The sequence below is a fragment of the Vidua macroura genome, chromosome 24 (assembly GCF_024509145.1).
Source record: "Vidua macroura isolate BioBank_ID:100142 chromosome 24, ASM2450914v1, whole genome shotgun sequence".
Lineage (NCBI taxonomy): Eukaryota > Metazoa > Chordata > Aves > Passeriformes > Viduidae > Vidua > Vidua macroura.
The window spans coordinates 2060285-2085022 of record NC_071594.1 but is presented as its reverse complement, the minus strand read 5'-3'; the positions used below and the strand labels follow the sequence as shown (position 1 = coordinate 2085022).

Below are 24738 nucleotides of genomic sequence, written 5' to 3'. Positions count from 1 at the left end.
CAATGAATTGACACTAAAGGGGAGTGTGAGGAGGCCTAGTTGGCTCAGTGCTGGTACCATTTGGGATGATGGTGACTCTATGCCTGATTATTCTCCAGATTCTTGGTTTTTAAAGCCCTGACGTGGTTGTGTGAAGTGCTGGGGAAGGGCTCAGATGCTGGCTTGGAATGCTCAGGGGATGATTTGTGTGACCACAAGCTGTTCAGAGCTCCCTGGAGTTTGCAGACAAGCTAATCTGTACAGGTGTGGCCAGTTTTTACCTTAAGATTAGAAAATGTGCTGAAAAGAAAATATGTCAAAATTTAAGTTACTGCTCTTACATAGCAGCAGTGCAGTGATCTAACTGTGGTAATTGCTGTGCAACCAGCCAGAATTTCCCTCCCCTGACACATTTGTATCCTTGAAAGTGAAAAAAATACAATTGTGAGTGAGAAGGGATAACAGAAAAAAACTTCAAAAATTTTTCTAAAAAAATACTGATTTATTTTTTGGGCTTATTGCAAATAAACCAAATAGTAATAAACTATTGCAATGATTAACTTAGTAAATGCAATAAATCCTGACAATGCAGCTGGTTTAGGGGGCTTTTAGCAGTAATAACTTGCTGTTTGGCTGTTCTCTCCCAAAGTACTTTTCTGAGTGCAGTAAAAGGTAACAAAAAGTGACTGGAGGAAAGATACAGTTACCATCAATGGTATCTGCATGGCATTTACTTTTCTTCAAATGATGAGAGGGGAAAAATGCAAAATGACTCTTGCAGAGGGCAAAGCTGGGCAAGCAGCTCCAGCTGCAGTGCTGTAAACCTTATACAAAACCTACATCTTCTTTTAGCATGCAGTTCACTTGTTTGGTTGGTTGGTTTCAGGCCCAAACTCGTGTAAAGCTGAATTTTCTGGACCAGATTGCAAAGTTTTGGGAGCTTCAAGGATGCACACTGAAAATTCCACATGTGGAGAGGAAGATCCTGGATTTATTTCAGCTTAACAGAGTAAGACCATTGTGGAAAAACAAGAGCTTCTGTATTACTTCAATTCCTGGGATGGTATCACAGCGGGTCAGGGGAGGTTTTGGGATATATCTAAGCTGAAAAAATATTCCTTTGTTTAAGATAACATAGCTAATGGGACAGTAAGAGTAAGAATACATTATCAGGGAAAAGATGGTAAGTAATGCATTATCATGGAAGTTTTTCTGTGAGCTAGGAGCTCACAGAAATTTACACTCTTCTCTAAACCTGAGCTTGGGTATACTGATCAAGAATAAACTTAGGCTTAATTGGAGAAAGTTCCTGAACAATGACAAAAGTAAGAGAAAAAAAATTTCCATTAGAAATATGGAAGAAAAAAAATCAAATTACTTTTAGGATGAAACTTGTTCAACTTGTAAAGAAGTTCATGTATACTGATAGTAAGAGATGGGATTCTCCAATAGGATATGTTCTCTTTTTTTTTTTTTTTTTTTTTTTTTTTTTTTTTTTTTTTATGTTTAGGGCAGTTTTTATTAGGAATTTTTGAGCTTATTTTATAGCACTTGTTCCAGTGAAAAGAACTGAGTGTCCTGCGCTAGAAAGTTGTGTTGAGATACAAAGTGACAAATTGCAGCCAAATAAGTTCTCAGAGTAGGCTGAGTGACTGCACACGGAACACAGGTGCTGACTTCTTTGTAAAGTAATTCAGCAGATTTGTAATTCCTGAATAGGTTATATGTAACGTATTCCAGTTGCTGCCTTAAAACAACTTGGATGTCATGTGTGGTTTTTTAAATCTATATTTTTGTGGTTTAAAATGTCAATTGGGATATTGTCTTGCATTTTTCCTTGAACACTGGTAGTTTTACCATTAAATATGTGAACATTTTATTTTCACTTTTTAGCTAGTTGCAGAACAAGGAGGATTTGATGTTGTTTGCAAGGAGAGAAAATGGACCAAAATAGCCACGAGGATGGGCTTTGCTCCTGGCAAAGCCGTGGGCTCGCACATCCGCGCGCACTACGAGCGAATTCTCTACCCCTACAACTTGTTCCAGTCGGGGGCGAGTCTCTTGGTAAGCTGTGCTGAAACCAGCTGCTCAGTTAACGTAGCAGCCAGTCTGGGAGGGTTCTTTTGGTTTCTGGAATGTTTGTGAAGCTGCATTTGTGCCTGGTGTCATGTAGGTGACCAGATGCCGTGCTCAGCAGTTCAGAAAGCCATGGGCAAACTTTTCATTAGAAGTGAAGTTTTTAGCATTAGTCCTCCCAGGTAACCTCTGACTCCTGCTTCCAACAGTATCTGTTGGTATTTTCTCTCTGCAGTTCACCGAAGCCTCATGATTAGGGATGTTCCTGTAATTTCTGTAAGGCCAAGTACTGCTACATTCATGGAACATTCCAGGTCCATCTCTCTGCTACAAGTGCAGACGAGTGGGCACATGCCTAGAGTGACTGAGGGACTGTGCCAAGCCATGGCAGTGTTGTGGCACGTTCACTAAGGGGGACAAGTTGCAGAAGACTTCCTGGCTGCTGTAGTGATGTTAACAGTGTGATGTGGGATATTTTTCAAGCTTAAATCTTCATCCTTCCTAGTCATCAATCTTTGATTTGGCCATTAAACCAAAATTCAGGGTTGATTGAGAGTGGAGGCCACATAATCTCTAATGAGGAATAGGTCTGATCTTTTAGAGCAGCAGTCATTTATTTGGAAAACCAAAATTGGTTGCAGTTGCCAACATCCGTTTTTATTTCTTTGAAATGCTCTTTCCGTGATGATCTTTCAAAGACAGGAGTGCTGACCTTTTTTAAGCAATAAATGCCCTAATCCTGTTACAAGCAATATCTCTTTATACAGAAATCAGCACAGGCCTTTACACAAAGCTACCAAAATGAGGAAGGCATTTGATGTAAGTCCAGAGAGGTTAGAATTAGACTTTTTATTTAGGTAGTGACAATCGCTTCTCAGTGAAGAACAGCTAAATTCTGCTGAAGGGGTCTTTTGCAAACAGGATAAGAACAAAATAGAGTTGAAGATAAAAATCTTCATGCTAAGGAAACTGCTGGATCAAAAATATTTTGGCTTCCCTCAAACATTCATGTTAAGTAATGGAAAGCAGCACCATTTTCTAAAGGCTTTGAATTGAAAACTTGGCATTTGTATTAGGTCTGAAAACCTTGATTTCTTTTTGGGTTTTTATTGAGCTTGTGTGTTTGTTACACCTGTCTTTGCTGCCATATTTTTGAGGTGCCATTACACAGGGAAAGATCTAATTTAAATTGTAAAACTGTGAATATGCTACCATAGTGTCCTGGGAATGGAAATTTCCTGACAGAGTCTGTCACACAGTTAATACTCACTTCATGGTTTGCTCGGTATTAAACTCTTTTAGAAGAGGAAAAACCTCCTTAGATGAGGTTCATTTTAGATGACTTTTTAAGTCATCCAAAAATGCTTCATTTTAGATGACTTTTCAAGCTCTGTCTTGCAATGAGCACTTGACATCTGTCCAAACCAATGTGGAGGCAGTTCTAGACAAGTGAAGCATGTAAGGTTGACTTCTTTTTTAGCTCCTCCCCTCCCCAGGCAGTTAAAGTATTCCCCTCCTATATGTGGCAGACACTGATTTTTTAATGACCTGAGAGAATTCACAGAAATAAGTTGGGTTTAGCTCACTTTTCACTCTAATTTGATTTTTTTTTTCCTGACAGTGTTGTCTTTCAAGTGAGTTTGTTTTACAATACGTTTTTTGAGTATCATCTCAAATGACATTCTTTTTGGCTTCTTTTCACATGTTCTTATTAAGTGGTGCTTACCCAGATGCTTCTTGTGTAGGTGTCTGTTACTGTGTGTCTGTTCAGTGTTTTCCTGGTAATCTAAGCACCTGAACTGTGTTTTTGGAGCTGTGGCTGTTCAATGTGACAGCTGTCAGTTGGAGATGTGCTTCCTCCTTCAACAGCCTGTTGAGAGAAGCTCTTCACACACTCTGGTGATCATCCAGACAAGATTACTGCTTGTATTCACTGAGTCTTTTTCTTTTTTTTTTTTTTTTTTTTCTTTATTTTGTAATACTTGAAATAGTCATTGCCTTCTTTCCTGCAAAAGCCAAAACCATGAAATTATGTAGTTTCCACTAATGACTGTGCCATAACTTTTATCTCATCTAGATCTGTGTATAGCATTATCTGTTTGTGTGGCTTCAATATATGTTAAACTGGCTTCAGGAGTTATTTTGACTGATATTCCAGCTGGAGATATTTCTATCTACATGCTGAAATAATGAAACTCTCTGGAGCTGTTCAGAGGGGAATAGACCGGAATAACATGTTTTCATTAAAGCTCATGTTCAGTCCAACAGCAAAAATTCCTTAAACCAGCCAGTTTCTAATACCCAAAGCAGCTCTCCACGGGGAGTATTTATTTTCCTCTTATTTTGAAATTGGACTACACAAGCCTTGGGTGTCTCCAGAGTAGTTGCAGTGAACCTGTTGGTACTGCTTCCTGCCACCTGTACCTCTCATTCCCAGCTGTAGTAACTGTGTGTCATCCCAGAGAGTCACACTGGATACCTAGAGGGAAAGGTGTCCACATGAACTGAGGTGTCCAGAATCTTCTGTCAGTGCATCTTCTGTGGTGCATTGCCCAGTTGTTTCATGATTTAAAGTGTAGCTACATTTTGGGGGCCTCAAGGTGGTCTTCTGTTTTTCAGTGAATCCAGCTGACTCAGTAATTGTGCATCTGATCATTTTTCCAAACTAAGGCTTTAGTGGCTTTAGTGAGATTCATATTTCCAAAGATTTATATGTGTGTACCTCTGATAAAGAAGTTTCACTGTAAGACGTTTCTCTGGCACCTTTGTTGTTCCTGGAGAACAATTAGCATCTCTGGAGCTTGGTGGGGTTTACCCTCCATGGATGTGTAGCAGGGGTAAACCAGTTGTGTTCTGCAGGTACAGGGAGCCTGACTGATTGGCTTTTGTGTAAATTACTACCAATTTATTTACTACTAATAAATGTCCAAACCTGGAGGAGATTATTTGTATCCCTTCCCCTCCCAGTCTTTTGACTTCCTGAAGGCCTTGTGACCATTCCTGCATTGTCCTTTGTCTGCTAAAGGAGCTGCTCCTTTGTGGCTTCAGCTGAGGGGTTTTAACTTGCTCTCTGTCACTGCTGAGGGTTCAAGGATCAGGTGTGCAACCATCTTGTTGGAATATAAGGAGATCATGGTCAGAGTGTGTGGGATGAGCTTCTGGGGAGTGGTTGATAGAAGCACAACGTCACCAAAGCCTGGCTGGGAAGAGGGAAGGACTGGAGAGATGGCAGCTGTGTCCTTGGTTGGAGACAGTTGATCATCAGTGTGGGAGTAAAGGAGGTACAGAGGAGTTCTCATCCTTAGAACTTAACAATTCTAGGTGTTGTCTTGGTACAGCTGATATTGGGAATTGACAGCCATTCCATACCACTGCCTTTGCCTCAGGTCCGAGAGACACTGGGAAATGTTTGTGCTTAAATAGGTGGTGAAAGATCATTATTTAGGAAATGTCTTCTGGTGTTTTTCAAGGAACAGTGAGCGCTCTTTTTTTTGTGGGGTTTGGTTTTTTTCTATTTGGGTTTTTTTTTTTTTTTTTTTTGATTGGGGGTTTTGGGGGTGAGTTTTTTGTTGGCTTTTTTTTGATTGTTTGGGGTTTTTTGGGGTTTTTTTTGTTTTTGTTTTTGTTTTCTGGAGTTTGGGGGTTTTTTTCATTTGATTTTTTGGGGATTGTTTTGGGGCTTTTTTTGTTTTGGGCTTGTTTGGGCACTGCATTGAAGTGAGGCACAATCTGTTGGTTTTCAAGGTTTTCTTACACTTTTGTATAGGAAAAGCTATTTGCCTTCTCGATCTTTGTTTTCAAGGACCATATGTACTCTATTGAAGCAGTAGAAACTCTTTTTTTTTTTTTTCTGGTAATTTTGGTTTTCACAGGAAATTATTCAAGGATCCAGATTTTATAGAAGTTCTTTTCCGTTCTCTCATTTTCAACTTTTTCCCACTCATTTGCTCTTTCTGTTTGTCCATTTTCTGTTCTGAGAAATTGTTATTTTTTGTTATCTTCCACTAATGTTGATGTCACATCATCTTCTTTCGTCTTTGGTAGATGCCTCATCCATGGAAACTTTTAAGGCCAAGCTGGATGAGTGTCAACCTCGGCTAGTGGAACGTGTCCCTGCCCATGGGACAAGGTGATTTTTAAGGTCCCTTCCAACCCAAACCCTTCTGTGATCCTGTGATTCTGGGTCCAGTGGGAGCTTTAAGGGACCAGACTCTAGTGAAGAGGCAGCTGCAGTGCTCTGGGGCTCCAGAACAACCTTTGAGCATCAGCCAGGACTCACTGGTTGTGTGCATGAGCTGCAAAGTTGAGTGATACTGTGCATTTAATGCTGAAATTAAGTCAACCCTTTTCTTTCAGAATATAAATCTAGAGTTTACATAGTCTAAGACTGGAGGCAGTCTGAAACAAATAGCAGTTCTGAAGGTTTCTTTGGTCAGTATAATGGGCTGTCTGTGGGTGATGGTTAATCCTGCTGCCCTTGACTGATACTGCTTTTTTGTTAAATACATAATTTTTAGTATAGACTTCACTTCTAAAATAACACTTTTTCCTCCTTTTCCCTCCCCGCTTCTGGCTGTCAGTTGTTTCTGAAAGTCTGTTTTCTGTGCTGTCTATAGAGCATCATCATCCTCACACCACTGCAGCGGTTCTCTGTCCTTTACTGCTCTCTCTTGCTGAGAAAATGCTTGTGATGGGAACAGACTAACTGAACTGGGGAAATGTGGATCCAGCAATTTAATGAATTACTTCCTGGCAACATGAGATTTCTTTTCTGTCTGTAGGATTTGTTGTTTGCTCATTAAAAACTGTTACATTTTGTCTGCAGTTACTGAGTGTTGTGTGGCTTGACAAATGGGGAATTGTCATTAATTATTCTGTTTCTTGCCAGAGGTATGCACAGTTTTCAGCAATTAAGTATGTTCTTTCAGCGGCTTGAAAGAACTAAAACTGTTCTTGCATCTTTTCCCTTCTGCCCTTAATTCAAGCAGCAGTTGTCCTCTCCAAAACATGGAAAGAAGGGAGCTCCTGCAATGTGCGTAGTACAGAGCTGTATTTCAGTTAGGACAGGGATGTTTGATAGGTTGTAATTTACTTTTATATTGCTCTCTATGTTGGCATCATAGCCACTCAACTTTAGGACACTTCAGCAGTTCCAGAGTGCTGGTGACCCAGTCTGCAAAGGCCCCATCTGCCAGAAGAGTTGGGTTTGGTATTCCACAGAGAAAAATGTTTGGTGCTCATTAACACTTAAAGGATGACTTCAGCTTTATTTAAGGTCCATTATTATGGACCTTATTGCAGCCGTTAAACTGATGAGAAAAAGTGATATTGTGCCTTGTTCAGATAAGTAATGTTACCATTGTCATACATGCTGGTTTATTAACTCAGCACAGGAATTATTAGGGCCCTGTCTATGTTTTTTCCATGAGCCAGGAAATTGTTCTACATGGTTTGTATTGCAAGGAGAGGCAGAAACGAAGTAATCAAATTGTCTCTTTAGTGCCTGCAGAAGCCAGATCTGAGCAGTGACACGAAGGACAAGGAGTACAAGCCCCACGACATCCCGCAGCGGCAGTCGGTGCCGCCGTCGGAGAGCTGCCCGCCCGCCCGGCGCGCCAAGCGCCTGACGCCCGAGGTGAGCTGGGGGGCAGCAGGGCACCCTGAGCAGCTCACTCTGTGTGTGTGTGCCTAGGAACAGCTGCTTCACTGTGTCAGGGCTACCCAGACATTTATAAATGCAGAATCGTAAATAAAGGGTAAGAATAGTCTGATACTTTACCAAGTGTGTTACTGAGGTTTGGGGTTCTGGGAGGCTCTGCTGTGGAGACTGTTGGTGAGGGTGTACGTTATGCTTTCAGCATGATGTAGATACTGTGGGGCTCTTAGATTAAAATACAGGTGACAAATCCTGGAAATGAAGCAGCTTTGATCTCTTGTTCCTTCTCCTTTTTCTCTAAATGTACCAGAAGGTTTCTGTACATCTCTCATGAGTTTAAGCCAGCTATTAGAGCGGAGAGGATTTTGGTTATAACATTAGTTAGCATTGTTGTAATTCATTTTTCACTCTTGAGTTCTATCAATTTGTGTTAATTTACCCTTGCAATATAAGGAAAAAATGTATACCATCAAGTCAGTGTGGTTTTGTGTGATCTTACATGTCTCTAAGAAGCAATGTTTATTTGGATAAGCATGAAATGTATTGGTTATATCTCAGTATCTTCTGTGAAGACATATTTTAGGAGATCATGTGTCTCCTTTGTTGCTGGAAAACAGCAATGCTTTGGCTCCAGCCTTTCCAGCCTGATGATCCTATCTCCAGAGAGTTCCTATTTCTTTTGTTTGAGCAGATGAAGAGTAGGGGAGGATATTCCCAGGAGAGGGTCTGATTAGTGGTGACATCATGAGTTAGGAAGGTCACAGCTTGTTTCAGACTCTTATTAACTCCCATTGTTCTGGTCTTGGTCTTTATTAGTAATAATAATACAGCTTAGCTGTTGCAAATTCTGCCTGTAATTATGCTTGGTTAATGAGTTACAATTAAGGGTTTCTAAAGCTTTTCCACTCAAATACCTGGTTACAAGTGGATTTATAATTCTGAGCAAACTTCAATAGTTTGGGCTGAAACTTTCCATTTGAAGTGTCTGCCTGTGGTTGAAGGATAATTGTTCTCATGGATCCCTTAAGAATTGACAGCAGGACAAATATACACTAAAATTCCAGCTGTTTCTCTGGCAGTGGTGTCAGATGGCAATGACAGAGAGAGCACTTTTTTGTCATTTTGGAAGAAACCAACAGCACATCCTAAGCCAAAAGACAAGGCTGCCCTCTCAGCTCTTGCCCCAAGCACCACTGATGTTGTGTGCCTCATTTTTGTGGAAAGAAACTCTGTAATTAAGAACATAACTGGAACACAGAGCACTAAGGCTGAATTGAGCAACACAGACTGGCTGGCTTAGCCAGGAGCTGTAGTGTTTTAAGACAGCAATTTCCCAAAGTTAAGATTTGTTAATGTGAATTTTGCTGTTCATGTCAATGCAGTCAGAGAACGTGATTAAATCCATTTTAGTCAACATTGAAGCTCCGAGCAATTCGCATTCACACTGACCTGGTTAGTTCACATCTCGGTTTTTTGCTCTGATGAGATGCTCTGATGAGATGCACATTTGTCAATGTCTTAAATTGTGAGTTTTAAATTCATTCTCATGTTTGCCAGTTTGATGTTTCTTGCTTTTCAAAGGCTGACCATAAACATTTAGAGGAAGTGAACCTCAGGAAAGTACTGTAAGTTATTGTGGTCTGTAGGATAAGCGTTAGTTTGCAGTTGTGAGGCACACACAGTTTTACTTTGCCCTTTCCTACCTGGTGAATAAACAGTCAGGAGAAAATGTTCATAATGAGAAAGGAAAAGGGCAATGACTGTCTAGGCTGGTTTTGAAATGCAAAGGCTTCAGGTGCTTGATGTAGAACAGTTTAGTGTGAAAGACCACAACAATGCAGGGGAGGTGAAAGTGAGATGACCTGATGTGATAAAAGCTCAGACCAGACCAAGAGCTGCTCTTGTGAAGATCAGTATCAGCCGAAGCACAAAAGGCACAGCTCAGAGGAGCTGAAGATGCAGAAACTGGGTGTTTGTCCCTGCACTTGAGGTTCAGGGCAGGCTGGCCCTGAGGCAGAACTGCTGCACACAAATAACAACTTCTGTTGGTGCCTATCCTAAGCAGTGGGACCTCTGCGTGGTGTGATGGAGACATTTGGGCAAAGAGAACATGATAAGTGATTAGGAAATAATGTTAAAACCAGCTCTGTAAAAATCAAAATCAAACAACCAAAAAACCCTCGACTGAACAACAGTTCCCACCCCTTGGAGTACATGGGGCTGTGTCCAGTCCTGCCTTAGACCTGATCCACACATCCCATTTTCTGAGCTTCAGAGCGTGGCTGAGAGTGACTGACTTGTTGCATGACCTCATTTCCTTAAAACATAGAGTATTGGAGAAACCTCTTGTAAGACTGAGGGATTTGAGAATTGTTCTCTCACCATCTCAAAATTTCAGGGAAGAAATGTAAGAATTAAATGGAAGAGCATTATTCTGTGTTGAAAGTTCCAAGATGTACCAACAAAGGTCCCTGCTTTGGAGACTGGAGCATATTATCCTCCTCAGGAGTACAAGAAAATCTGTGAAAGCACTGAGTTCCTTGTTCTTTGGTTCTTAATGGGTCTCACTGAAAGCAAACCTGAATCCTGGTATCCTTATTGGTACGGACATTTTGGAGGATTTGCTTTCAAATCTTCCATGTTGTTCCCTGCATTTCTCTGAACTACTTGTAGATAATTGAAGACAAGTATTTCAGAACTCCAGGTGTCTGTTTAGATTTAGTGGTTTGTAAGTATCAAATGGTTCTGAGTTTAATTGAAGTCCTTGGAGTGTCTCTCTGACTCTCACCTGTCTGCCTTTTTCCTGGAATGAGACAGGTTACAAGTCTCAGGCCCTCGTGGAACCTCAGTGAGGTTTCTGTCTTAGACCAAGGAATCATTAAATGGTTTGCATTGGAAGGGACTTTAGGAAACATTTAGTTGGGACTCACAGAGCCAGCCTTTCCCACAGCCAGCTGGAGATTCCAAACTCATCTCCCTGTGCTTGGGCAAGCAGCTAGATCAGCTGGCAGTGAGCATCTTCCCAAACACAAGTGGCAAACCAGAGTCTTCCAGCTAAGGACGTTACTGAGCCATTTTCCCTTGTTTTTGTTTTTCCCTTTTTAAAGGCAACCAATATGAAAACTGAGACTGATCCTCCAGAAGCCAGGACTCACAATCTGAGACGCAGAATGGGCTGTGCCCCTCCAAAGAGTGAAGGTGGTGAGTGAAACGCAGCATAAATGCAGTTTCTGTTAACTTTGCACAAATGTGTTTTAAGACCAGAGCTAAAATCAGCATTTGGAACTATTCAAAGTATTTTATAAAGAAACCCCAATGTTCAGTTAATTTTAAAATGGGATCTTTTTTGATAAAAAGTTCTTTTATGGGTTTTAAGTATTTCTGGCTTTTTTTTTTTTTTTTTTTTTTTTGTAAGTGGTTGAGTTTTCTTGAAGATGGTATTTTCATTTGAAAAAGACTTAACACTTTTTCAAATGTGGTTATCTCTTCTGGAACAATTGGAAATGAGATTGGAGCAATGTTTTTGTTTTGTATTTTAAATAACATCAGTCCATAATCTTTAAACAGAAGAAACTCTTTTAAGAATGTATCAGATATCAGACACTTTTAGGAAGGAATTTGGACTTGAAATCAAGAAATTTAACTCATGAAAGCAAAAGGTAGTCTGTTTTGAGCTTAATGATAAAGTTCCCATAATATGATTAAATTGCTGTCAGCAGTCCTGAGTCTATTCTCTCCTTAAGAAATAATTATTTGAGACTGAGAAACAATATTAATGCCATCAATCAGAAGAATAAGCTTGTTGAGAAATAATTTAGCCAAATAAGTACAGGAACCATTTACAACTACTCAATAATTGAAATTACCTGAGCAATCTGTCAGTCTCATTTGTTCCTTCAGAATCCTTTTTTTCAATAATTTGTTTAGATTATGGTGTTTTGTAATTTGAATTTTTTTTCTTCAAGGAGTCTCTAAGCACTAGCCTCCCTCCCCCAAGAGCAGAAGGAAAAAGCTCTTGACAACATTCTTTAACACCAGATGGAAAGAAAACCTTAGCTGATAAACCTGCTCATAATTCAATTAAATTAATTGAAATGGCATATAAAGTACTGAAAAACTGTGGGCTGTTATAGCCAGTGCTTGCTCGTGTTGTGTGCTGGGATTTTTGGATAACACTGGCTTCTAGAGGCATTGCAGGAGTTCAGGACTTGCCCTACACTGCCTGAAACAAGTGTAGGGGGGATAACAATTCATCAAATACCTTGGTATGATACAGTCTAACAAGCAATTAATAAAACAAATAATAGCAAAGAATGCTAAGCATTGAAACATTTTGCAGTACTCTCTTTTTTTTTTTCCTTTGCCCAGACAAGGAAATACGCAGTGTGGTGAAACTCCCTGAGAAGAAAGAGCTTTCTGGGGAGTCAGAGAAGGACAAATCCAAAGTCAGATCTAAAAAACCCACCAATGCTGTGAGTACCCCCTGCCTTCCTGCAGCTGTGTGTTTTGCAGGCGTTTCTGGATTTCTCTAGGGTGTGTAGTAAAACCTGCTGTCACTTTGTCACATGGAGGACTCCTGTCTTCTTCCTGGAGCCCCAGGCTGAAGCACAGCAGTGGTTGTGCCTGCTGGAATATCATCACTGCCAAAGCTTCCTGCTTCAAAAAGCTGGAAATTACAGGATGGTTAAGTTTCATTATCTATAACTAAAGTAACTTGTTTTCTGTCTCCAAAGTACAATCTCAAAATAAGCATTTTGAAAGCATAGTCCAGTGGAAGTGATTCTTGTGTGACCTGATCCCTCCCCACTGCTCTGTAACCTCAGGGGAGCTCCATGCAGGCTGTGGCACATGGCACTTCACAGACCTGCCCCTAATTCCACTATTTCAGCACTAAATTGGAAGCTTTGTTGTTCAAATGCATCTTAAAAAAACAACCCTGTTCCTGCTCCAGCTCTCCACACACCACCAACTATCCCCCAAAACCCCACTGAAGGCAGTGGTGATTGTCTCACTTTTGAGAAGATAATGCTGAGATTCTTTCTGCCCATGCCACGAGTTGGGTCCCTCCTAAAACCAAATGTGTTCCCATTCAATCCACACCTGTAGCTGGTACCTGAGAATGAAGAGTGCAAATACCAGAAGCCTGGCATCCTCACCCCATAAATGAAAAAAGCTTGTGGGAGGAGCAGGAGATACTGCTTTTTAACAACGTAAGGCAAGAGGTTCTGCCTGTCCTCATGACTCTGTGTTTGGGAAGAGCCTTCCAGGCTACTGCTGGTGAGAGTTGGGTGTAGGACAGGCAGCAGAGAGCCCATCCCAGGTTGGAATGCCTGAGCTTGTTCCTTGGGGCTTGGGAGCTGCTCTGTCAGATTTAAGAGCTACCCCCTACCCAAAGCTCCACTGGGAGGTTGGAGCCTTCTCTGGGGCAAAAAGGAACATCCCCAGCAACAGGAACTCCTTTCTCTCCAGATTTCTGTCTTCCAATGCAATTGGTCTCAGAGGGGAATGAAACACCTGAGGCTGTACATGGGAAAAGGGTTTGTGAGCCCCCAGCAGGTGTTGGGTTATTCCTGCCCAGCCCCAGGTGTTTGGTTATACCTGCCAAGGCCACGGTGCTGCTGATGTGAACTGTCCTGGCACTCAGTCAAGTCTTCTGGCTTTTGGGGAAAAAAATTGCATGGAAAGGTTGCAGCTCTTGTGGTCTTTTCTTAAATTACAGAGGGAGGTATTTAAACTTCTAAAAGAATATTCAGGGTGTGTTTGTCTCATTTTCATTGCAGAGATAAAGAAAGAATAAGTTTTGGGAAGTGTCACCGATGGGAGTTAACAAACTGCTTTCACCCTGAGTTACCTTCAGCTCTCCCATTCCTACTGTGGAATTTTGTGTTGCAGGTGGATCTGTATGTGTGTCTCCTGTGTGGCAGTGGGAATGATGAGGACCGACTCCTGCTGTGTGATGGCTGTGATGACAGTTACCACACCTTCTGTTTAATTCCACCCCTCCATGATGTTCCCAAAGGGGACTGGAGGTGTCCCCAGTGTCTGGCTCAGGTAATCTGACAAATCACTGCAGTAAGGCCAAAGGCTAATATGTATTTTGTGGGTTTTTTTAAACTGATCATAGGAATAGAAAATACAATTTGTTGTTATTTCAGGTTGTGCAAATAAGGTGATAGAGGTAAAGCTAAAATGAAGACTGGGAATGCTTCATATTGCAAAGCTGGCACTTATTCTTTTGAGCCAAAAATTGGTGTGCCTTTGAAGAACAGTTTGGATTTTAGCTGATACCTTTTCTCTGTACTTAAAATTGGAATCTCACTGGGTGCTTCAGTGTGGTGATTTATGGATCTTATCCTGCCTAGCTCTACTAGAGTAAGGAGAAATTAGGCATATTAATTCATTAATGTTTATTCATAATTATTAATAATTATTCATATTGATTCATAATGTTTATTAATTCATTAATGTTTAATTTATTATAAATATTTTTTTTAATTTGGTGAATCAAGCAGAGTTTTTTCTTCTGACTCTGCCCTTTGAAAGTGTTTTCATTTCAGTGGTGTCCTTCCTTCTTACTGCTCAGAAGCTGTCACAGGAGCCCATTTGTGTAAATCTGAGCACAGTGTTGTGTTAATGGGATATAGAAACAATTACCTTTTCACTTGCAGGAGTGTAACAAGCCTCAAGAAGCCTTTGGGTTTGAACAAGCAGCACGAGACTACACCCTCCGCACGTTTGGGGAAATGGCTGATGCCTTCAAGTCAGACTATTTTAACATGCCAGTACATGTATGTTCCTGCTTCATCTTCATGTTGTGTAGAGTTCATTTTGTGTGGTTAGCTAAAATAGGTAACTCTAAGGAGGGAGGAAGGGAGGGATTCTGGTTTTGAATGGGATGAAATCCCAAATCAGAGGTTCTCATTTAATCAGCAAATCCTGGTTCTTGCTGGTGTTGTGATTTCTGGTTCCACCAGCTACTTGTGCTTTTGGTTTTTTTCCCAGTTTAGAAGAAGTGTCTGTAGGGAAGATAACGGTGACTGTCAGGCACTCCTGAGAGAACAGGACTGCAACATCTCTGCTGCAGTTGGTTTTCTCTTGTTGAAATAATTTCAAACTAATGGAGGTTCTTCCCTGAGACAGCTTTGCACATGCTTCTCATCTACTGATTCCTCAGTACATATTCCCTTTTCTCCTCATACCTAGATGGTCCCCACTGAGCTGGTTGAAAAAGAATTTTGGAGACTTGTCAGTACTATTGAAGAGGATGTGACAGTGGAATACGGAGCTGACATTGCCTCAAAGGAGTTTGGCAGTGGCTTCCCTGTTAGAGGTGGGAAGTTTAAAGTTAGACCAGAAGAAGAGGTAGGTCTTTGAGTTCACTGTGGATGTTTTTATTGCAGTTTTTCATTGAATAACTCTCCTTAGTTGAAAATACAATAATTGAACTGGGTTGCAAGGAGTTTGTTTTGTATATCTGGCATAGTATTTGAAGAGGAGAGCTACATTGGGATTTTGAATAAATAAAATCTGTTGTGATCAGCCATTCAAAGCCATAGGTTTATTCTAGTAGTATAAATAACTTCCAAACCAAATAAAACCAAATAAAAAAGGTCTCATTTTAACAAAGCAGGTCAGGTCAGGGTTGTGAAAGAGGCAAAGATAATGGAGGGTTTAGTCTTTGAGTCATTGACCTGTTTCTTATATTCCTTAGTTGGGAAAAGTGCTTCTCTTCTATTGCTCTTGAGCAGTTTTGTCTTCTTGGGTTTTTCCCTTCCTGTTGTATAAACCTGGGACTGTTCTGTTCAATTTTCAGGAGTACCTTGATAGTGGCTGGAATTTAAACAACATGCCTGTGATGGAGCAGTCTGTGCTTGCTCACATCACTGCAGACATCTGTGGGATGAAATTGCCCTGGCTGTACGTAGGAATGTGCTTTTCCTCATTTTGTTGGCATATAGAAGACCATTGGAGCTATTCCATTAATTATCTGCATTGGTGAGTTTGAGGAATAAACCCTGTCTAGGAAACAATCTCCCTTTCCTTCCCTATTCTCCTTAATTAGTGGACTAAAAGCAGATTCACAGAGCTCAGCCAGAGTAACCTGCTGTCCTGTTGCAGCAGGGTCAAATCTGACAGTGTAATTCCTACATTGATTTACTTTTGGACAAGAGGTCATGTTTTGGAAAGAGACATCCATTCCCAGTTTTAAAAAATCCATGAAAGATGCAGCAGATAGTCCATCAAATGTTTTATTATACTCAGTGTAAACTAAAATCCATGCGAGTTTTCTTTTAAAAATCATCCAACTTCAGCTAGCAACTCAGTTCCGGCATGTTTTGTCTGTTGGATGGATCATGCTGTCATAAATCCTCTCATCAAGCCAACACTTGTCAGCTGTAATCAGGACAGATCTTTGCCATCTCTTTGATATTCTAAATAGACTGAACTCCTTGAACTTCTCACCTTACAGCTTTTCTAGAATCTGGATTATGGTTGTCACTCTTCCTGAAACCTGTCAAGCTCTTTCTTTTCTTAGTTCATACAAGTATTCAAGCAGAATGGTAAAACCACATCCTAGCTGCTCATCAGTGGGTCCTTTTTGGTTGGTTATTCAGTTGCTGCTCCTTGAAATAACAGCTTCTGCAGTGCAGCCCAAGAGCCAGTGACTTAATTCATGTGCTTTCATGGTGCTTACTTTAAAAAAACAAATATTTGAGTGAGGGTGAGCAAAGGAGTGACAGTATTACATGATAAAAACTATATTTCTTGTCATGTGTTACTGCTTTTTTTTTTTCTCTTTGTCTGAGTCTTCAGTCAGACTGAAAACTGTGGGTGGGAGAAGATATTGCAGCACAGATTTAATTTCTTTTAGGAGAGTTTCCTTCACTGTTCTTAGAATGGCTCTCTGTCCCCCATAGTGTGCCCCCAATTGCATTGTTGTCTGCAGAAGGCCAGAAAGGTGTGTCAGTGCATACGAGTACTTGTGCATACACAAGATACATCCAGACATAAAAAGTTGCTTGACATGCTTTCAGTTTATTTATCCTCCATCTGGAAGGTCCTTGATGTCCTTTTATTTGCAGATATTCTTCATTTCTCTTCAATGCAGAGGTTAAATCTGCATTGGAGAGCAATGTGCAGTTGAGGTTAAAGCTGTTCTTGGCCAGGGCATTCTGAACAACCTGTTTCTGCAGAGACAGTACTCCAAACTCTGAATCAAAGGCTCCAAAAGCAGGACTGGTTCTTGGGAGAGTCCTAGGGATGGCATGTCTGTCTTCAATGTTCCCATGTGCCTTGGAGGAGCCTGTGTCCTGCCTGGTGCAGTGTTGTGAGCAGCTAATCCCAAGTGACCCAGGCTGCAGCAGCAAAGCTTTCCTAGGGTTGAAGACAATAATCCTCCTACAGAACTCTGAATCCTATGTTAGTTCTAAAAATTGTAAAAGGGGAAAAAAAACCCCAAGCCTTTGCTCTAAAGATGCTTGGAAATAAATAAGACGTCAGTTTTATTTATTTCAGGAAGAATTGCCATCATTGTTGCTAGTATTTTTACAGGCAGAGATGTGGAGCAGTCAGGAAGCAGAGCAAAAAGACCTGTGACCACCACTGCTGCTCCCTCGGGCTGCTGGCACCTCAACACGTGCATTAGAACTGTCTGTTACTTGTTCCCCTGAGGTCCAGAGACCCCCAGTTCCAATATCCTGCTCCAAGTTTAGCACAGTTCATCTCTGTTACCCATGCCTCAGTGCTGGCATCTATCAGGGGGCAGAACTCTTGACTAGCCCAGTCCAGACACAGAATGGTTTTTAGTTGCATCTGTGGCTGGTCTTCCTGGATTCCTATAGTTGTCCCAGAATGATGGGCCAGGTCGAAGGCTGCAGAGTTGTCCCAGAATGATGGGCCAGGTCGAAGGCTGCAGAGTTGTCCCAGGATGATGGCCAGGTCCAAGGCTGCAAAGTCATTTAATACTCTGTAACAACCCCTTGTGTGTAACTCCTTGTGTATAACTGCCCCTTCCACAGTCCATCCTGCTGGCTGTCCCCTGACACAGGGGCTCTGTAAGTACAGGAATGAGCTCCTAGGGATGAGAGACTTCTGGATTCACACTTCACTCTTATCCTTTGGAATCCTCCCAATTGCTTCATGATTGATGGAAGAAAAGAACACTGTTGGGTCAGTTTTAGACTACCAACTCTTCAGAAGTCTTGAAATAAGGTGATTTGTCTGCTTTCCTTTCTCAATACCTTTTCTAAGTTCATTCTTTCTAAGGCCCTGGAGGCATTTTTGTTGTCTCAGTGCTGCAGTGAGCCAGTGTCAGTTTAAGCTTGTAACAGTATCTGCTGGAACACATCTGCATCCCCTTAATTCTCTCAGCTGGCTTGCATCAGGTGCTGAAAATTCTTTGTTCCTCCCCTGGATACAGATTTTTTTTCCCTTGAAGTCTTGCATAATTTGGAAGTTTGATTTCTACTGCCTATGTGTTGCTTTTATGGCAGTTATGCATAAGACAGAAAGAACTGGCTTTGGTTGTTGGACCCAAGAGGGTGTTTGTGTTCATGGGAAAAGATAGGCAGCTTATGTTTTGAAGTTGTGCTGGAATCAGCAGAACTCCACTGAGGACTTCTTCAGACTTTTTTTCCCTCCCCCACAATATTTGAAGTACCTGCTCAGAAGTGTAGGCAGTTAAAAACAAGTCTGGAGAAGAGGGACCTGTGTAAAATGTGAAGATTCAAGAATGTACAGAACCTTTGCATTCCTTCCTGGTGATATGCCCTTCCTTTGACATGGTGTATTTTAAAGCAGAAGACTAAAAATGTAACTTAAAGTTTGCTTATATTTAACTTTTTTTAATAATCTTGCAGGGGGGAGCCTAAAACGTGGTATGGAGCCCCAGGGTACGCAGCTGAGCAGCTGGAGGATGTAATGAAGAAACTTGCTCCAGAGCTATTTGAGTCCCAGCCAGATCTCTTGCACCAACTTGTCACCATAATGAACCCGAACACTTTGATGGCCCACGGGGTGCCTGTATGTGTCGGACTCCTGTGCTACTCCCCCAACCCAACCCTCTTTGGAACGCTACTTAAAGCTGATAATTGAAGCCACTTTTAGTACAGAGGTGGTGTGGTGGTTTCCATGTGTGTTGCATCTTCCTTATCCACTAAAATGTGCCAGTGTGAACAGATGGGCAATGGAATTGTTGCCTTTGGAATCAATTGGCAGACTCTTCTCTGGAGATCCATCTTGGATATTTCTATTTCTGTGTCTCAGCTGGAAGGTTTAGGCTTTACCTTTGGAACAATGGCAGGAGCTCTTGTGTGTCTGTTCAATCAGACACTGTTTTTTTGGCATGGAGTTTATGTCAAGGCCCCAAACTACATTCTTTCTTTATTTGTCATCCACATTCTCTTATTTTTCCTGGATAAGTCCTTAGGTATTTAAAAAACATTTTTTCATCAGATTTCATCTTATTCCATTCTAAGTTATTCATGGGAATTATGTCCCTTTACAACTTAATTGGCTTTTGATGAGCTGACCTTGGGACTTAAAGGAAAATCTGGAAAAAGTAGCAAAATTTGTGGTCTCTCCTATGGTAGCCTCCAAAATGGAAGGATGTAGAAAGACCTGCCTGCTTTCATGCTGACTGTATAGCCCCAAGAGTCTTAGATGAACAATAATATGAATATTAAGGTTCCAAATTTCTCTTCCCCTTCAGCTGCACATTGGAGAGAGCTGGATCTGTGTTGACCCTAACCCTGAGGTGTGAGGAGCATAATGTGCAGGCAGCCAACCTAGAACGGTTCAGAGTGGGGTGTGGCTGAGCAGAACCCTTGGCTTTCCAAGGGTTCCAATAGGGTTTTATGTGACACTTTATCAGCTGCCAGTTGTAATTCTTGGGCTTATGGTTTAAAACTCTCAGAAGTCCTCACAGAAGTTACTGCAAGTTGGAAATCCATGTTCTCCTCACCAGCTATGTTTGGGTGTGAGCTGACACTGGCCTGTCTGTCCCCCCAGGTGTACAGAACCAACCAGTGTGCTGGGGAGTTTGTCATCACCTTTCCCAGAGCTTACCACAGCGGCTTCAACCAGGGCTTCAACTTTGCTGAAGCTGTGAACTTCTGCACCGTGGACTGGGTACGTTCCAAACCAGTTTTTTCCTTAAGTGAGCAGTTCCAAAGCTGTTCCTAGCTGGTGTATAGCTCTGATTTATTGCTGATGCACAAATCTAGGCCACAGATCAGAACGAGCCTGTTACTGGCAGCATGGTGTTTGCTGAAGGTTTGTCATGCACTGAACTGTGGGCTGCCTCTGGTTCTGAAGATTTGGTTTGGAATTATGTATCAGGGCTGATGCAGCTTTTGCAGCAGGAGGGAGGCACAGTCCTGTGCATGCCTGGAGTATGAGACGCACCAGTGCTGCTAGAGTTTGCTCATTTTTGTGTCCCCAAATTCCATCTCAAGTCAAAAGCTGGAATGAAATGTCTTAGCTTATTGCAGTGGGAATTCTCTAGGAGGTGCTTTCTGCAGCTGGAAACCAAATCCAACTTGGATATCTTTTCTGCTTTAGCTTCTGTGATAAAGTTTGATAATACATGTAGCACATTGATAACAGTTAAAGACATTGATAGTCCTCTTGTGGGGGGAAAAAAATAGAAATTGCATCTCATGTGAGAGCATCCTTTTAGGTAGCAGAGATTCTCTGGGTTTTTAGGGAAGAACACCTTAATGAGAAGAGAGCAGAAAGTTCTCAAATTCAGATGGAAGGTTTACAGAGCAGTGCATCATTCCCAGTAAGCTTCACTCAGCTCACTGAACGACAGGGATGGGCACACATTACAGATATTAGGTTAGAGTTATTGAATAAGATCTTTATCTTTTGAAAAATAAACACAAATGGAGGACAGTTGCTCCTAAGTACAAGTAATTTTACCTTCACAGCAAATGACTCAGACACACAGTGCTGTCTGATCTCACAAAGGCTCTTCTAAGCTTCTGATATTTCAAATTACTTCTCTTGTGATTTTTTTCCCCCAAAAAAGGTCTTGGCTATTTGTAAGTGTAGCCCAACTGAAACATTGCTAGATGTAAAAAACATTATTTAGAAGAAGGAGATGACTAATATTGCAAAAAAGCTTTCTGCACTTGACTGTGCTCACATGTCAGTTGGTTTGGTTTGGTTTTTCCTCTTGTCCTTCCATGAGTTTCACACTGGACCAAACACACAACCGTGTTGTACTCTGAACATCCCTGTCTGCCTGCTCTTTAAATAGACCTGAGTGACCTGCCTAGCTCAGGATGAGCTGTGTGCTGTGCCTACAGCCAGTTAGGGACATCAGTGCTCCCTGAGCCAGCAGTTTCTCATGCTGCAGCACAGTTCATGTCAGCAGGAAAAAGGCCCAGGGTACCCTGCACCTCTGTGGGATGGGGCATTCCTCGAGTGGTGGGTACAGGCCAGGTTTATGTACTTGCCCTTTTGATGCTTCCTTGGCCTCAGTGTATTTTGATCTTGGATCTTCCTGAGCCCACTGTGGTTTAGTGATTTAGTAGCCCTCAATTACAACCTCTGCAAGAGAAGGCACTTCCCTCAGCTGTCACCCATAGAGTACACTGGGAATGTATATAAGCATTCCCAGTGTACTGGGAATAAGCATTCCTGGTGTGCACAACTGGGGATCTTGATTTCTCTAGTTTTACACTCTGAAGTATGAATATTGTTGCTGGAAAGATTTGTCTCGGCCTTTCCTTGGGGCAGTTTTTGGGTAGTAGCATCCAGAGGGATTCCCTTGATGTCATTTCCCAAGTGCACCCTGTGATGCCGTGTCTGCCCCGCAGCTGCCCCTGGGCCGGCAGTGCGTGGAGCATTACCGGCTGCTCAACCGCTACTGCGTCTTCTCCCACGACGAGATGATCTGCAAAATGGCTTCCAAAGCAGATGTCCTGGACGTTGTGGTGGCCTCTACAGTCCAGAAAGACATGGCTATTATGATTGAAGAGGAGAAGAGGTTGCGTGAGAAGGTCGATAAACTGGTGAGTTGTAGGAAATAATGGTTTGGGTGGGAAGGGATTTTAAAGGTCATCTCGTTCCATCCCCTGCCATGGGCAGGGACACTTTCCACTAGACCAGGTTGTTGCCAGCCCTATCCAACCTGGGCTTGAGCACTTGGAGGGATGGAATTCATTATAATGAGTGAAGTAACAGTGAAACAGTGACATGAGAACATGCTGGTTCTTGTACTGAGGTGTCAGAGGCTTAGAGGTACTTAGGCCCTTCCTAAGTTATGGATTTCAGAGGAGCACCTGCGTAAAGAATCATTGATCATACACCTTATTTTAGTATCTGCCCTTTAATATTGTTCAGAACGTCACTTTAAAGGTAATATTTGTACTTCCAGTCCTTTGGTCAGAAAAGCTGATTTTTTTATTAACCAAGGTTCCTGTCTACCTGAGTTGAGTATCTTATATCTAAACTTCATTATTCTTTTGATAAATTTACCTTTTGATGTTTTAGCTTGGAATAGCCTCCTCTTTGGAACAGTCACTTCTTCATTAGGCTTTGATGTGACACTCTTGCAGGGAGTGACTGACTCAGAAAGGGTGACATTTGAGCTGTTCCCTGATGATGAGCGACAGTGCCTGAAGTGTAAAACCACCTGCTTCATGTCAGCAGTTTATTGTCCCTGCAAACCTGGGTTGTTGGTGTGCTTGTACCACGTTGAGGACCTCTGCTCCTGTCCCACCTACAAATACAAACTGGGGTAAGCTTGAGGTAGTAACTAATACCGTGATCTGGAGATAGTATTGTCTGTGTAGGTACTGTGATTTGGTAATCTCCGCTGCCAATGGGGCTGCTCTCTGTTTCTGTTTCAGTCCTTTGCAAATCCAGTGCCTCCACAACAATGGGACTGTTTTGTGCTCACACACAAAGCCTCTTCAGCATTCAGCTCTTCTTGCTCAATAATGGCAAAAATTGCTGGCTAAGTTAGTTTGCATTTTTTATAGCAACCAGGTCATTGTCCCTTAGATCCAGTCCTTGCCAAGGAATATTGTTTTGCTTTTTGGAGCTTTCCTTCCCGTTGTTAACTTTGCTGTGCTTTTTAGAACATCTTTTGTCCTACATGAATGTAGCTTGCTTTAAGACAGTGTCCAAATTCCTTAATTGCCCCATAGAAATTGTTTTTTGAAGCAATTACAACATTGAAATTATCTCAAAAGGAACATGGTCTGGTTGTAAGGTCTTAATTGTGTAACTCAGTGCACTGAAGCTTATTTCTCTGTTGTACGGACCAACACATCTTAGAATTACCAAATGGTTTGGTCTGGAAGGGACCTTAAAGCTCATCTCATTCCATCCATGCCATGGGCAGGAGCACCTTCCAGCAGTCCAGGTTGCTCCAAGCCCCATCCAACCTGTGTCCTCATCTTGGTGCTCCTCCTTCCACCCTCCTGCTGCCTGCAGGTTTGCTGGAGGTTTGAGTCGTGTGCTGCCCGCAGGTACCGCTACACCCTGGAGGAGCTGTACCCGATGATGAACGCGCTCAGGATGCGCGCCGAGTCCTACAACGAGTGGGCTTCCAACGTCAACGAGGCCCTGGAGGCCAAGATCAACAACAAAAAAAGTGAGGATTTTACCTACTGCCTGTAGAACATCATTTCAAACGACTACTTTTTCAGTGTTTAGTTTCCAAACTGTAGTAACTTTTTTCTTATGTGATAATCAAAAGAAATCATTTATCACTTCATGTTTTTAAGTAAATATTTTAGCTGTTACAGTCCCAGACATGATGCTAAGCTGTCTCTGTGTGACAAGACTGTAAATCTTTTTGACACAAAGTGTAACTAAAGTAGAAATAGAAATACATTTAATGTGTTGTGTTTCTAAGCCTTAGTGTGAAAAATCCATCACAAAGGGAGACTCCTTAACTTAATGTCTTTCCCAACAGGTCTCATCAGTTTCAAGGCTTTGATAGAAGAATCAGAAATGAAAAAGTTCCCAGACAATGACCTGCTGCGACACCTCCGGCTGGTGACACAGGACGCAGACAAATGTGCCTCAGTGGCCCAGCAGCTGTTGAATGGCAAGAGACAGACCAGGTAAGTGCCACTCCATGTCTGCAGCAAAACTGGGCCACCAGAGATGGATCTCAGTGGTCAGTGATAGGTACTAGTGTTGTGCAAGACTTAAAAATGAAAAGAATCTTTGTCTTCTCAGCAGAGCCATCTTTGACAGGGAGATTCAGCTTTACTATATATAATAAGTTAAACATCCTGAGTTTTCAAATCTCTTCTTCCTCTGTGTTTGACAGTCTGTAAATTCATTCCAGCGTTCCCTGAAAAGAAAAAATGGCGTGATATGTCTAGTCAAAGTAACACTTAGCAAGATACAGTTCCCTTATCTTTGTGCTGTGGGCACTGTAAATCTGTCCATAGTGCAGATGTTGTTGTATTCATTACCTTCTGTGCTGTGGAAAAACAAAGTGCCTTGACTCCCTGAGCTGCTGGTGGCAGAAATGTTGTACGAGAGCTCTGAAAAAGTACCTGCTCTTTACATTGAATCTTTTAGACAGGTTATTTGCTCAAGGGATTTGAAGTAAGGCAGTGTTCTTTGTGAACTGCTTACCTGGTCCTGCTGGTACTGCATGTCTAAAATTAGCTGAAAAGAGCCAGAACAGAAGGCTAAGGCCAGTTCTCCTCATTGCACAAGTCTAGTTGTGCCTGTATTGATGTAGGAGTCTTTCTCTCAGGATTCACAAATCACCATCTTCTGTTGTGTCATTCTTCACCCATAGATCCCAGACAGGTGTGGGTTGGAAGGGACCTTAAAGCCCATCTCATTCCACCCCTGCTATGGGCAGGGGCACCTTCCACTGTCCCACGTTGCTCCAAGCCCTGTCTAACCTGCCCTTGGCCACTTCCAGGGACAGGGCAGCTGCAGCTTCTCTGGGCAACCTGTGCCAGGGCCTCCCCACCCTCCCAGGGAACAATTCCTTCCCAATATCCCATCTAACCCTGCCCTCCTTCAGCTTAAAGCCATTG

At 41.9% G+C, this 24738-nt stretch overlaps 1 protein-coding gene across 2 annotated transcripts in view; it reads left to right on the top strand.

Moving 5' to 3' along the window:
* KDM5B (lysine demethylase 5B) overlaps positions 1 to 24738 on the top strand; it is a 56011-nt gene that overhangs the window by 13508 nt on the left and 17765 nt on the right. The window contains exons 3-17 of one of the 2 annotated variants that reach the window (XM_053998136.1): positions 866 to 988; positions 1873 to 2043; positions 7556 to 7690; positions 10819 to 10909; positions 12080 to 12183; positions 13604 to 13762; positions 14380 to 14499; positions 14915 to 15073; positions 15525 to 15706; positions 18571 to 18733; positions 19721 to 19840; positions 21538 to 21732; positions 22279 to 22460; positions 23197 to 23321; positions 23646 to 23796. In XM_053998136.1, the coding sequence (XP_053854111.1) occupies positions 866 to 988; positions 1873 to 2043; positions 7556 to 7690; positions 10819 to 10909; positions 12080 to 12183; positions 13604 to 13762; positions 14380 to 14499; positions 14915 to 15073; positions 15525 to 15706; positions 18571 to 18733; positions 19721 to 19840; positions 21538 to 21732; positions 22279 to 22460; positions 23197 to 23321; positions 23646 to 23796 (2180 nt within the window). Of the gene's footprint in view, positions 1 to 865; positions 989 to 1872; positions 2044 to 7555; positions 7691 to 10818; positions 10913 to 12079; positions 12184 to 13603; positions 13763 to 14379; positions 14500 to 14914; positions 15074 to 15524; positions 15707 to 18570; positions 18734 to 19720; positions 19841 to 21537; positions 21733 to 22278; positions 22461 to 23196; positions 23322 to 23645; positions 23797 to 24738 lie in introns of both variants that reach the window. The other variant, XM_053998135.1, reaches the window with a different exon arrangement.